This window comes from Erpetoichthys calabaricus, chromosome 17, assembly GCF_900747795.2.
Source record: "Erpetoichthys calabaricus chromosome 17, fErpCal1.3, whole genome shotgun sequence".
NCBI classification, from domain to species: Eukaryota; Metazoa; Chordata; class Cladistia; order Polypteriformes; family Polypteridae; genus Erpetoichthys; species Erpetoichthys calabaricus.
In genome coordinates, this window is record NC_041410.2 from 96,769,557 (window position 1) to 96,782,550 (window position 12,994).

At 44.7% G+C, this 12,994-nt stretch overlaps 1 protein-coding gene across 7 annotated transcripts in view; it reads right to left on the reverse strand.

Annotated features, from left to right (window-relative positions):
- plppr2a (phospholipid phosphatase related 2a) overlaps nt 1-12,994 on the reverse strand; it is a 66,457-nt gene that overhangs the window by 26,334 nt on the left and 27,129 nt on the right. For 5 of the 7 annotated variants that reach the window (XM_028823397.2, XM_028823394.2, XM_028823395.2 and 2 more), the window contains exon 4: nt 9,052-9,240. In XM_028823397.2, the coding sequence (XP_028679230.1) occupies nt 9,052-9,240 (189 nt within the window). Of the gene's footprint in view, nt 1-9,051; nt 9,694-12,994 lie in introns of those variants that run through there. The other 2 variants (XM_028823398.2, XM_028823400.2) reach the window with 2 other exon arrangements.

A 12,994-nucleotide genomic window follows, 5' to 3' on the forward strand; every position in this document is an offset into this window, starting at 1 on the left:
CAGGGTCACGGGGGTCTGCTGGAGCCAATCCCAGCCAAAACAGGGCGCAAGGCAGGGAACCAATCCCGGGCAGGGTGCCAACCCACCGCAGGACACACACAACCACACCCACACACCAAGCACACACTAGGGCCAATTTAGAATCACCAATCCACCTAACCTGCATGTCTTTGGACTGTGGGAGGAAACCGGAGCGCCCGGAGGAAACCCACGCAGACACGGGGAGAACATGCAAACTCCACGCAGGGAGGACCCGGGAAGCGAACCCAGGTCTCCTGACTGCGAGGCAGCAGCGCTACCACTGCACCATCGTGCCGCCCTAAATGACAAGCAATGGCAAGTAAACACAAATAAAATGGATATACGAAAGAAAAAGACAAGGAGGAACCCCTGGAGGGGACGCGACACCCAGCAGGGAGGCTAAGGACAGGCCACAGCTGAGCAAAGCAGCTTAGGGGGCTGGTTGTACCTGAGCACTTTTATTAGTGAATGACCCAGGACGTATTCTATTGGTCATTGGAACGGCAGCTGAAACAGGATTGGATGAAGTTAAGGGAGTGGCCTGCACCCACTGGTCCACAGCAGTGTTGTTCTGACTCAGTCTTGCCTGTCTTGGTACCTTGGTGATCCATTCCAGGACGACCATCAGATTGGTTCCACGTGCAGAATCACCACTGACAGTAATGGTGTTGTGTTGGGGTTGCTGTCCTCCTTGGAGAATCGCTACTGAAAGTCACAGAAGAGCAATGACGATCAGTTAAATGGCCCGTGGTGAACCATCGTGAGACACTCTGCAAACCTTACATGACCCTTCACCACTGAATACAATGTTGAGTCACAACCCAGAACTTTATGAAACGGTGGTCTCTGGTATACCAAAAGAAGTCGGACCAGTTTGAGACAAGGGTTACAAAACCACAGGTCTCTCGTCTCCACCTCTCTCCCCACTTCTCCACAATGAAGACAACTCTGTCTCGGCAGCCATATTGAGACGGGCACGTGGCCTCTTTCAGTACTTCATACAAAGGACATGGCAAGCTGGACTGAAGAAAAACCGAGCGACACCTGTGGACACGAGATGCATGGCTACTCAGACTATAATGGTACATCAGTCGCACTCATTTTATTTTTGCTTTGGGCATATTACACACAAAACATTCATTTAAAGTGTGACTTTATCCTGCTTGTTCCTGATCACCGAGTGTGAAGCGTATGGCATATGAGACATTTTTGGTAAAATCTTCATAATAAAGAATATAAAATGGAGAAAATAGGACCCTAAATGACAAAACAGCAAAGGAGCACACACTGCTGGCAGACCCCCCTACTGCATCTTGCACTTACAGTAAGTCAGACGGCGTGGGGGGGGGGGGGTCACGTTTAATATTCTGGCTATTGATGAATTAGATGTTTTATTTTGGTTATGAATTACGTGCCCCATTGGGATTAATAAAGTATCTATCTATCTATCTATCTATCTATCTATCTATCTATCTATCTATCTATCTATCTATCTATCTATCTATCTATCTATCTATCTACCTCAAGGGAAGACAAAGACATGAAGAGTCACCACTGCTCAACTCAATTCAAGGTCATGGGATCCTGGAGCCCACCCTGGCAGGAATGAACTCTGAATGGGGTGCCAGTCCAGAGTTTAGTAATGTCAGTTGTCAGACATGTTGGACGAAACCTCAAGGAGGAGTCTGCAGACTCCAGACAGGCAGCAACAAAGGATGCTGGAACCTTGAGCCCAACACAAGTGCCAATAACCCCCTTCCCCCCACAAGTCTTTTGCCCACGTGCTTGGATGCCCAACGTCATGTGATGCACTCAAGCTGTTCTTCTCTCCTCGCCATCTTAATTCTTTCAACTGCTGTCCCCCCCTTCAGGGTTCATTCAGTCACACAAAAACCTGGAAAGACAATCGGCGTCCACCCGGCTTCCAAAAGGCTTTTTTTTTTCTTTTTCTTGGAAATTTTTATACGGCATGACATTTTGGGTTCGCCGCCATTTGTGTTTGGATTTCAAAGAGCAAGAAAAACGCAAAAACCTAAAATTGAGGCACCACACAATATCAAACATTCACAGGTGTATTTGACCAACATCCTGTTGCTAAATATCGGTTCTTTGTTAGGATTTCTCACCGTCCACGTGACTGTTTAAGCCTCGGTGGCCGCTGCCAGTTATGTTCCTTCTGCACACTTGACGTGATCAAAGAGAAAGCGCACCGTGCAGCTTCAAACAGGATTACTCCACGGGGGCCGCACACCCGGAGCGCTGCATTTACATATGTCTTGTGTTTTGCAAATTTCTGCTTCCTTCTGCGTGAAAGAATTGGCAGCTGGTAAGAAAGCACGCTCTGCTGTGCTGATGTGGGCCTTGTAATGGCAATCAGAACTGGGCAAGATGAACGTTCAAAAGAGACACAGGACTGGGAAACAAAAAATATTTATCAAGTATCAAAGAGCTTAAAGTAACAAGTTAGGAGTGCATTTCAAAGAGGACCCAATGTCCAGCCTGCCATCATTGAGCTGCTGCATCAAATTCTGAGTCACAGGTGGGCCACAGAGCATCATTAGATACAAGGCAGGGCACGACGCTGGGCGGGATACAGGGCCCACTCTCACACACACACTCATAATGGTCCAGTTAGCCAAATGCTCCAGAATGATGGCATGTGGGAGGATAACCAGTTTATACAGAGAAAGACCAGTGCAGGTACAGTATCAGGAGAACATGCAAACTAAAACTACACTCCTGGGGACTTGAAAGCAGACTCCCGAGAACTCTGAGTGCTGCCCACATAGGACATGCCTCCAGGAATTACAACTGGCACTGAGCACTGGCAAAGACTGAAGAAAGAAGGCAAAGGTGGCACCAGGGGGTTTCTCTAAAAATGTATTAGATAGACAGACAGTGAAAGGCAATGTCTGATAGATAATTCAATAGATATGGAAAGGCACTAACAGATATACATGAAAAGCAGGGAAAGGCACCATATACTTACACTGTGAATTGACATTTACTTCTGTCTGGATGCATGGATAGATATATGAAAAGTGGTGAAACACACCATATACTTTCCCGGTATAATGACATCTATTTCTTTTTTTTAACAAATAAGTGGGAGAAATAATTAAATAACTAAAAAATGTTTAAGTCTATGGCTTCATTAACTTTCTTTTAAAGCTTTTTACTAGATAGATAGATATACAGATAGATCTTTATTGATTCATAGGAGAATCCACTTGTCCTAACACCATACATAAAACATGAGCCAAACTATAAAACAGTTAAAAATGTTCAAACTAATACATAAGTGAGTGACTGTGACCTTTACCTCAATGTTGTAATAATTGAAAATAATAAAAAGAAGTATTGTCTGTGTGCCTGGCACCTGTCAAAAAGGTCAAATGAAATCCACTGGGATTCCATGTTGTCTTTAACAAGAAAATGTGAAGCCTTCCAAGGGGTGAAGACATTTTCCACAGTTGGCCCTCTAACGCCTCAACTCATTACTAGCCTATGGAGGCCAAGTCAGCAGCACCGACCAAAAGACATGAAGCTTGCCAGCCTAATAAACTCAGATCAGAGTTGCCAGTTTTCTACAAAGAAGCTTATGTTTGCAGTAATTAAGCAATGCAGACAGGGGGCACACCTCCATTGCCAGGGCCACTGCTATCACATAACAAATCCCCACATTCCACCTCCACCCCTAGAATGCCAATTCATACATCTGTAAACCCCTTGAGACTTACTGATGGCAGCCCCACATGTCCCAAAGGCTGGCTGTGTGACTGATGGCGAGTGCTCATTTGGCACAGTGGCGCCCTCTGTCTTTAAATGCTCTCCAGTGTAATGTTTGAACTGTGACAGGACGTCCCCCACTCATGTTAGGGTCCTTAGTAAATGAATGGTTGTTTTTGTTGAGGGGTTCCCACCTCATTTACATTTCACTGCTTCTAGTGTTTGTCTTCCTTAAGTGCTTTCTGTCACCTTCTAGTGGGCTTTGAAGGAATGAAGGATGCGCAGAAATGGGCTCCTTTGGTTCAGAATGGGGAAATCTTTAAGTTATGAAAGAATCCAAAAAGTTTAAGACAAGCCCCCTTTAAAGTAGATGGGGGTTCTGAGTGTCAACAACCAACCACCAGCATGAACGGATTAAAAGTCGGGTAGCCTGACCAGCACTTAGTGATCTGGCATCATCTTTTCAAAAGATGGCAAATGAATGACTGAAAGAAGATCAGAACGGGAGCTTCGTGGTTGGATACTTCAAGGTGATTTCAGCTGATTTAGCACACGTCACCTGACACATCATCAGTGATGTCACCTGCTTACATTTTTTCATTTACATGTCATTGTAATGTTTTGGTTGAAGGCTCCACCCCACTTATGAATATTGATAAGTTACTACAGAATGACAAAAAATCAAAGAAATAGAGAAATAGAATAGCATAGAAATACAGTCATCCCTTGGTATCCATGGGGGAATTGAAAATATTTGGATGCTCAAGTCCCTATATAAGGGTCAGTAGCATTTAGTGTTTGGTCATTTTGTCAACCTGCGCACGTCCTCTCATACACTTTAAATCAAGTCTACAGTACTTCTAACAGCATTAGCCACACTGACACTTCCATGAATTTCAGCTTCTTCCTGCCTTATTGTACAAATGCTTGATTTGTTCCAAGGACCTTATGGCCCACTTCGGCAGGGGACATGTCACTTTTCAAAAGATTTTTATTTATTATGTTGAGAGTTAACACTGTGCACTTGCACTCATTAAGTCCCTGTGTGTACCAATTGGATGGTTTAGTAAGGACCTCAGACTGGCACTGGCACAGTCGCTCATGGCCTCGGGCGGTGCACCAAGAAATCGATCAAACTTGACTATAAAGGAAGTTGAGGTTGGCAGTATGCACTGATACAGTGCTTTGTCACACTCACCACACGATGAACCACACCTCAGGACCCCAAATTAGGGCCCGAGCTAACGGGTGACACCTCAGCACCACACTGGAGGGTTATGTAGGAGAAACAGTGGAAGGATCATCATGGAGCCTCGAGGTGCGAGAGTGGAGAGACAGCATATCCACCTGACCACAACTCCCCAAGCTGGCATCCCACAGGGTCAGCCGACATGTCACTTCACTCACATTGATTCAGCGTAGTGCTTGACATGAAGTAAATTCAGGTTTTGCTCTATCAGAAGTTTCTGGATTTTTTTTTCAAGTATTTGTGTTCTGTGGTTGGTTAAATCTGCAGATGCGGAACCCATAAATATGAAGGGTTGACTGTATTTATGATTTTTCATTTTGCAGCATGATCTTATTTTATCCACTAGATGGCACCGAGTGTTATTCAAGCCTAACACAGTACATGCGAACAATGCAGCTTAACCCAACACAGAGACACTCGGGCTTAACCATTTTTACAGCGAATTTCAAGCCTAAGAGACACTCAGGTTAATGCCAAGGAGACTGAGACCAACAGACTGAGTACATTATTATCAACTGGGCGAAATGATTGGGACTTTATGGTAAATGGGGCCAAATGATCAGGCACTTTATGGTCAAGGGAGTCCAATAACTTGGTATTTAGATGTCGATGAATTACGATGAATGAGGCTCAATGATCAGACACTTTACGGTAAATGAACACCAATATTGGGAGCCCATTAATCAAGCATTTGATAGTCAATGATTCCCAGAGATTGGTGCTTCATGTTCAATGATTGGACACTTCACTATCTAGAATATTACTTCACTAATGTTATGTTTTAGTTGGGATTTCGTTTTGGATTATTGCTTAATTATTCTATTTGGAACTGTGACTCCGTTTTGTTCATTTTCTGATGGCCATGCTTTTCACGATTGTCAAGCGAGTTGCAGTCACCTCATAGTTTGGTAACATCACCAACCTGACACTATAAAAGATGGTGGCGTGCACCACCCAGTGTCAAATCACTGGACTGAAGAAACGCCAAAAAGCCCCCTTGAAACACCAAAGTTCTGTCAGAGACCTTCTGCCTAGTTAGTTAAAGATCTCCTGTTCTGACTTCTAGAGTTTCGACTTCATGTCATGATGACTGGTATTCTTACTCAAGGTTCTGACTTTCAACTTCCTTCTGGCTTTGCTTTCACCTTGCCCTTAAACGTTCATTTCCTGGTCCTAATTCATTCTTTCCAGGAGACACATACTACAACTGCAGTGACTGGAGACTTCAAGGGCACTGTGGCCCAATAACTGGATGTTTGATAAAGAACACTCAAAGACCATGCACTTTATGGTCAATGGGGCCTAATAATGGTCGGCAAAACCAATGATTAGGCGCCCTATGATAAACAGAGCCCAATGATCAGACAGTTAATGTTCGACAGTTAACTCCAATGGTGGCATATTATGATAAAAGGGGTGCAATGGCCTGGCCCTTTATTATGAGTTGAGTCCAATGATCCTTATGATTTATGAAACCCAATAATGGTTAACGGAGCCCAGCGATTGGAGGGTTTATGACCGATGGAGCCATTTAATGGTCAATTAAGCCCAATGTTAGGATTCTTGCAATCAACGATGAGGCGCTTTATGATTAGTTAAGTCCAAAGATCTTTATAGCCCATGACACCCAATAATTGAGTATTTTATGGTCAAGGGGGACCAATAACATGGCATTTAATGGTGGATGAAACCTAATGATTGGGTATTTAATGATAGAAATGACCCAATAATCAGACAGTTAATGGTCACTGGGTCTCATATTTTAAGATAAATAGGATCTAAGGACTGTATGGTCAGGAGGGTCCAATAATGTGGCATTTAACGGCAGGTGAAATCATTGACTGGGCGCCTCATGATAAACAGAGCCCAATGATCAGACAGTTTGTAGCCAGTGAAGCTCAACGCTGGCATATTTTATGATAAATGGGGTCCAAGGGGCAGGCACTTTATGATATGTTGATTCCAATGACCTTAATGGTCTTTGAAACCCAATAATCAGGCACTTAATGGGTAAATTGGCAAAGTGACTGGAGAGTTTATGATCAGTGGAGCCTGGTAATCAGGCATTCAGTGGCCAATGAAGCCCAGTGTTAGGATTCTTAGTATTAATTGAATCTGATGACCAGACCGCTAGTGGTCAGTTATGCCTGATGAGGGTATACTTTACGATAAATGAGGCCCAATGACCACGCACTTTATGAAGGGTTCTCCAGATTTCCTTCCACATCCAAAAGACGCTTATGTAACATTAAATGGTGACCCTAAATTGTCTCTTTGTCTACTGCCGTCCCATTAACGGTTGGTTCTTGCCCCGTGCTGCAGTCACAGACACGGGACCTCAAATCTTGAACTGTATGCAGCAGCAGATGGACAGATGAATAATGAAGGACTTATCAGGACCGGGTTAACCATATAGGTAATCGGGTGAGTGCCCAGGGGGTCAAAAAAAAAACAACCTAAACACAAAATGCCGGAGTAAAGCTTCATAGGCATCTTGTTGGCTGCGTCTGAATTCTTATAAAATCCAAATGTGATCCTTTGAAAGAAGTTAACTTGAGCTGTGGTCTTCCATTTTTCTAAATGATTATGATTGACCGTAAAAATCCAAAGAGCAACTCAATGTTACGGACCTCTATTTGGAACTTAGGAAAATGCACACAAGGTCACAAGTGTCCATCTTTTGGACGTTTGACTCTAATGCCGGCTTATATATCACATGCAATTTGTCTGCCTGTGTGGGTGTGAATGGGGGCACCAGACTCCGACCCTGTATATTTAAGGAAAACAGAATGTTTTAAAAGTCTTAAGACCCCCAATACCAGATGACATTGAATGACAGGGACATTCAAATTCTGGTTGACATGAATTTTGGACAGGGTGGCCTTCAGAAAATATAAGCCAGTTGGGTTGCCCCATGCCACTGTGGGTTCAGCAGTATCTACTGAATAACCAGAATGGCTCATGGGATAGGGGCTGGGAGACTGAACACTACACTGGCACAACCCGATCATGTGCTACCCTTACCAAATCGATGGACACTAATGGATTTGGTGATGACTGCCAACAAGGTGCCATCCTTAGACCGGTGACTCACATGACCTAGATTCTCCCATAGTGTCTGCCGAGGAGCACTGTCGCCAGCTTTGAGCTGCTACCGGAGGAGTGGGCAGCGGTCAACAGGGTGTCCTCTCTCTCTCTCCGTTCCATGGCCAGCTGGCTCACAAACTAAATTTGAATTCTGAAGTAAACAGACATTACAGAACACAATCAAAAACAGAGAGAATTGGGGGGCAAGGAAGGACCCAAGCCTGGGCAGAGTAACAGTTTGCAGCAGCCACGTTTCACAAGGTACCAATGAGGAATTGTCGACATACCCCTGGGGTGCCAGATCATCCAATGTAGAACCCACATGGACATGAGAAGAATGTTCAGAGTCCACGCAGAGAAATCACTGAACACGGGAGGCTGGACCTGAATGTGCAGCAGCAGTGCCTACCACTGTGCCACCCATCTCAGTTTAAGCTTCTATTGATTTTAACTGCTCAGACGCCACAGTCTAGTTACTGATCAAGGAATCTACCTCCTGTATGGAAATCTGTTATGCCATCCTATTCACAGCTACCCGCTTGTTAGATGCGGCCATGGGAACGTGCCAGCTGTGGCTGCCAAGCTGGTTGGAGACAGCTATGGAAAACTGTTACAATTACTTAACAACTAGCCATCTGCAGACATACAAAAGGTTAAGGGGCATCAACATAAACCAGTCCAACCGTAATAAAAGGAGCTGCAAGTTTCTACCTATGCCACCTTGTTAGGGAAAGCTGCTGGATTTTCTTCACCCACCTTCATGCCAAGAGTCTATCTGAAGTCTCGCATCGTGGTCTGCAATTCATTTTTATTTTTTCCTAAGCACATGCCTGTTGAAAAAAAGCTGCTCATGTGGGGTCAAAAAAAAAAAAAAATCCACACACACTAACACCCCCGCCCCCCCCATATCCCCCCCCCACTCCCTTTTAATTAACCGCCCCAATAGAAAATACCACACAACTTACCGTGATGGTTGGGATGGCAGTGACCAGGGAGTAGACCAGGACCGGCGGGGCTTTGCTGTTATCTTCAGGCCCGGGGTAAGGCTTGGAGAAGGACTTGTCGAAGCAGAAGAAGCCCTGGATGTGAACGGGGAAGGTGTCGGTGTATTCGAAATAGTAAGCCAGGAGAACGGTGCCTGCCATGATGACCAGCTGGAAATAAAACATGGTCCGCTTAGTGCAGCGCCGAGGAATCCAAATCCGAATCCCCTGGTTTCACTCCTACCCCCCTCCCCCTCACCACCTCCACCATCACCACCAAGGAAAGAAAAAGAAAAAGACACGAAAAAAAAGAAAAAGACAAGCCAAAGCGATGAACGGAGGAGAAGACGAAGAGAGTGGCGGAAAAACACAAAGAGCCGCCGCAAAGGGATGCTGCGAGGTGGAAAATGCAGCGGCGGATGCCAACACTCAGGCAGTGTCGCCGCGAGAGCGGACGGGCGCGCGCTGGCGCGTACACGTGTCCCGAGAGCACAGTGTGTGTGTGTGTGTGCGCGCGCATCAAGTGCATGGAATGCCTGCCTCCCAGTTTTGCATTCACACACTCCACGGCTCTCTGAAGTGATGGACACGATCCGCGCTGCTGGGGATGGGGGCTTTTTATTCCATTCTGCCCCCCACCTCCAAAAGAAGTCGCCAGCGCCTCCAGCGAAAGGGTATTATCAACTCTTTGTGGGGCGTTTGCGGGGGTGTATTAGAACTATAAATGGGCAGGCGTAGGAGGGACTTTTATTTAAAAAAAAAAAAAAAAAAGAACAAACACCCAGAAAGGCTACAGACGAGCAGCTCTTAATGCAAAAGCCGTTTCTGTGGCCGTTGGGATGGTAGGGGGTGTCGAGTGGCCGGTGGGACCCGATGAACTAATTACCTCTGGGATGAGGAAGATGGCGGTCTCAAATACACATGCGTGGTACGAGACCACTGACTGTCTAGAAGGGCAAAACTGTGAATGTCTGGGGCTGCACAAACACAACAAAGAAAATGGATCTGACCCTAGAAATAGTCTGAAGGCCAGCATATGAAAATGTGTCTTTATACCGCTTCTGTGCCACTGCTGACTGGTGTGCCAAGGTTGTACTGAAAGGACCAGTGCTGTCTTATGTGGGCACAAATTGATAGGTAGATTGAAAACATACAATAAAATAGATAGATAGTAAAAAGCACTATAATAGATAGATAGATAGAGACAGATAGTAAAAGGTACTATAATAGATAGATAGATTGTATTTGGTATAGTAGGCAGGATCAGATAGATAGATAGGACAGTAAAAGGCACTAATAGATAGATAGATAGATAGATAGATAGATAGATAGATAGATAGATAGATAGATAGATAGATAGATAGATAGATAGATAGATAGATAGATAGATAGATAGATAGATAGATAGATAGATAATTATTTAGTATCGTAGGCAGGATAACACAGATAATATTTGGTGTAGTACTAAAAATGTAGATAGGTTATCCTATATAAAGCCTTTTTGTTAGATAGAGAGTCAGACATGGAACGCTCAGAATAAGTACATGTAAGCTCATTAGATTCCTAAGCACAGGAAAGACCACTTTGTTTGCGGTGCCTCACACAATTTCATAAACAATACATCTGCACAGTTAGTGTCCATGAAAGGCCTGTCAAAGCCAGCTGACCAGGATGTCCTTTACAAGACGGCGGACCCTCTGTGCTGCGCTGGCCCGCTCGGTTGCTGCCATTGATGGAGCTGATGTAAGCTGAGGGCTTTCAGCTGGGCTCCTGTCACAATGAGTGCAGTCAAAAGCAGCGGATTTCACGACGTGAAGGATATAATTAAAGTGTCAGCGGCTGAGGGGAGCTTCTGTGCTGCTCAGCTCTAGCTGTGCTCTCTGTGTTAGTGATGCAAGAAAATGCCTGTTGTGAAGCTTCCACCTCCATTATGATGACCATGATTACAGGCAATAACACATTACATCAATCAATCATTTAATCAATCAATAACTCAGTCGGTCAATCACACATACTGTATGTTGATCCTGTTTACTGAGTGCTGTAATCTCTCAATCACTCCAACTGTAATGACCCCAGTGAAGGCCCACCTTACTGATGTATTATCAGTCAAACATCCAATGGAAAGCCTGCCGATTGACACGATTTCACATTTGCCACCCGTCAACTGATGTATCAATCAACAAGGTATGAAGCAATGGAAGAAACACAAAAGGAGGTCACGCAAAGCAGCACAACATCGTAACTGGCAAACCAGAACAGATTATAGCCAATAATCCATCAAACTTTCAGAGTACTGGTACCTTCACTGGCTTCACCTACAAGGGGCACTTTAAAATGTGTTCTAACATGTGACACAAAGAGAACAACCCTTCTTGAGTCAATGACAGATGGACACCAATTGTCCATCCATACATCCATCTTCCTAACAGCTATCATGGGGCAGTTGCAGCCCACCCCAGCCAGCATCAGACACGAGGCAGGAACACCACCTGGACACCGGGGTGCAGACAGACACACACCCATCAGGGTGTGTCACCTGCTGTCACTAATTCTGACTGTCAGTCAATATCTGTCTTATGAATGGCGATTCTAAATTGGCCCTAGTGTATGCATGGTGTGTGGGTGTGTGTCCTGCGGTGGGTTGGCACCCTGCCCGGGATTGGTTCTTGCCTTGTGCCCTGTGTTGGCTGGGATTGGCTCCAGCGGACCCCCGTGACCCTGTGTTCGGATTCAGCGGGTTGGAAAATGGATGGATGAACTACATAAGCACAAAAGTCCAAGTAATGACTCAGAATGCCTACTGGAGGGAGAAAGCCCAGCTAATCACAAAAAGGCCAACGGAGAATCTTTATAAATAAACGCTCTGCAAACAATGAAGTGCCAAAGAACACACAAGGCACAGCAGGGGTAGCCTGAAAATTCAAAGGCAACCCAGACAAACAATGTCCAGATATACAAAAAACAGATGAAATGGGGTCCAAGTATCACCCAAGAAGCTCACCAATACCAGCGCATTCAATGAACCATAAGGTATACATGAAGCAATGAGTCACACCAGTGTCACAGAATCAGACGTCTGGGTGTGCTATCACTTGTTAATCAATTAATAAAGCAGTGAGTCAGATGAGGCACATAATCAATCCATCGTCTGGGGGTGTTATCTATCGTCACAAATTTTCATTTACTGTTAATCAATCAATCAATCAATCAATACATGGAGCAACGAGTCCCACCAGTGGTGCATAACAAAAGAACTGAGCAGGGAAACTCTTCTTTTATTCAATCTATCAATCCATGGAGCAATGAGTCCCACCAGTGGCACAGAACCAATCAAAGACAGCACTGAGAGGAATGCTGGTGTTCTTCAATTCCGGTACTGAACATTCCAAAATGCTGGTATCGTACAATTTTGAAGTTTGTTTTATTTTTTTGGTACATTTCCAGTAGTGACAAACCACACAACTCTAGCTGGCAGCCATCAGGCTTGGTGGTGTGTCTAGTCTAATCTAACCCGTGGTCATTTAAAATGGAGTTCATTGGATGATTGACTGACTAGATTGGGGGACAATTACTTTTTCACACGGGTGATCTAGGTCTTGATGAACTTTTTTCCTTCAATGAATTAATTTTTTGTGTGACACTAACTTTGTTTGGAGGTCCTAAACAATGATGTGTCATGAATACACCAGGACGGGGGTAAATACTTTTTCACGGCATTGTGCTCTTCCCGTCAATCCAATTGCCTCACCTTTCACAACTGCCCATCAATGCCAACTTAAAAAACACATCTGGATAAAAAACAAGGCACTCAAGTCCAAGAAGATGTCCGCTTGTCCTGTTCTGCACAAGTTAAGTGACTACTCCCCTTACCCCCCTGTGCCACCTCAGGCTCTCGCCTCTGCCATCTTGCATGTCTTCCTAC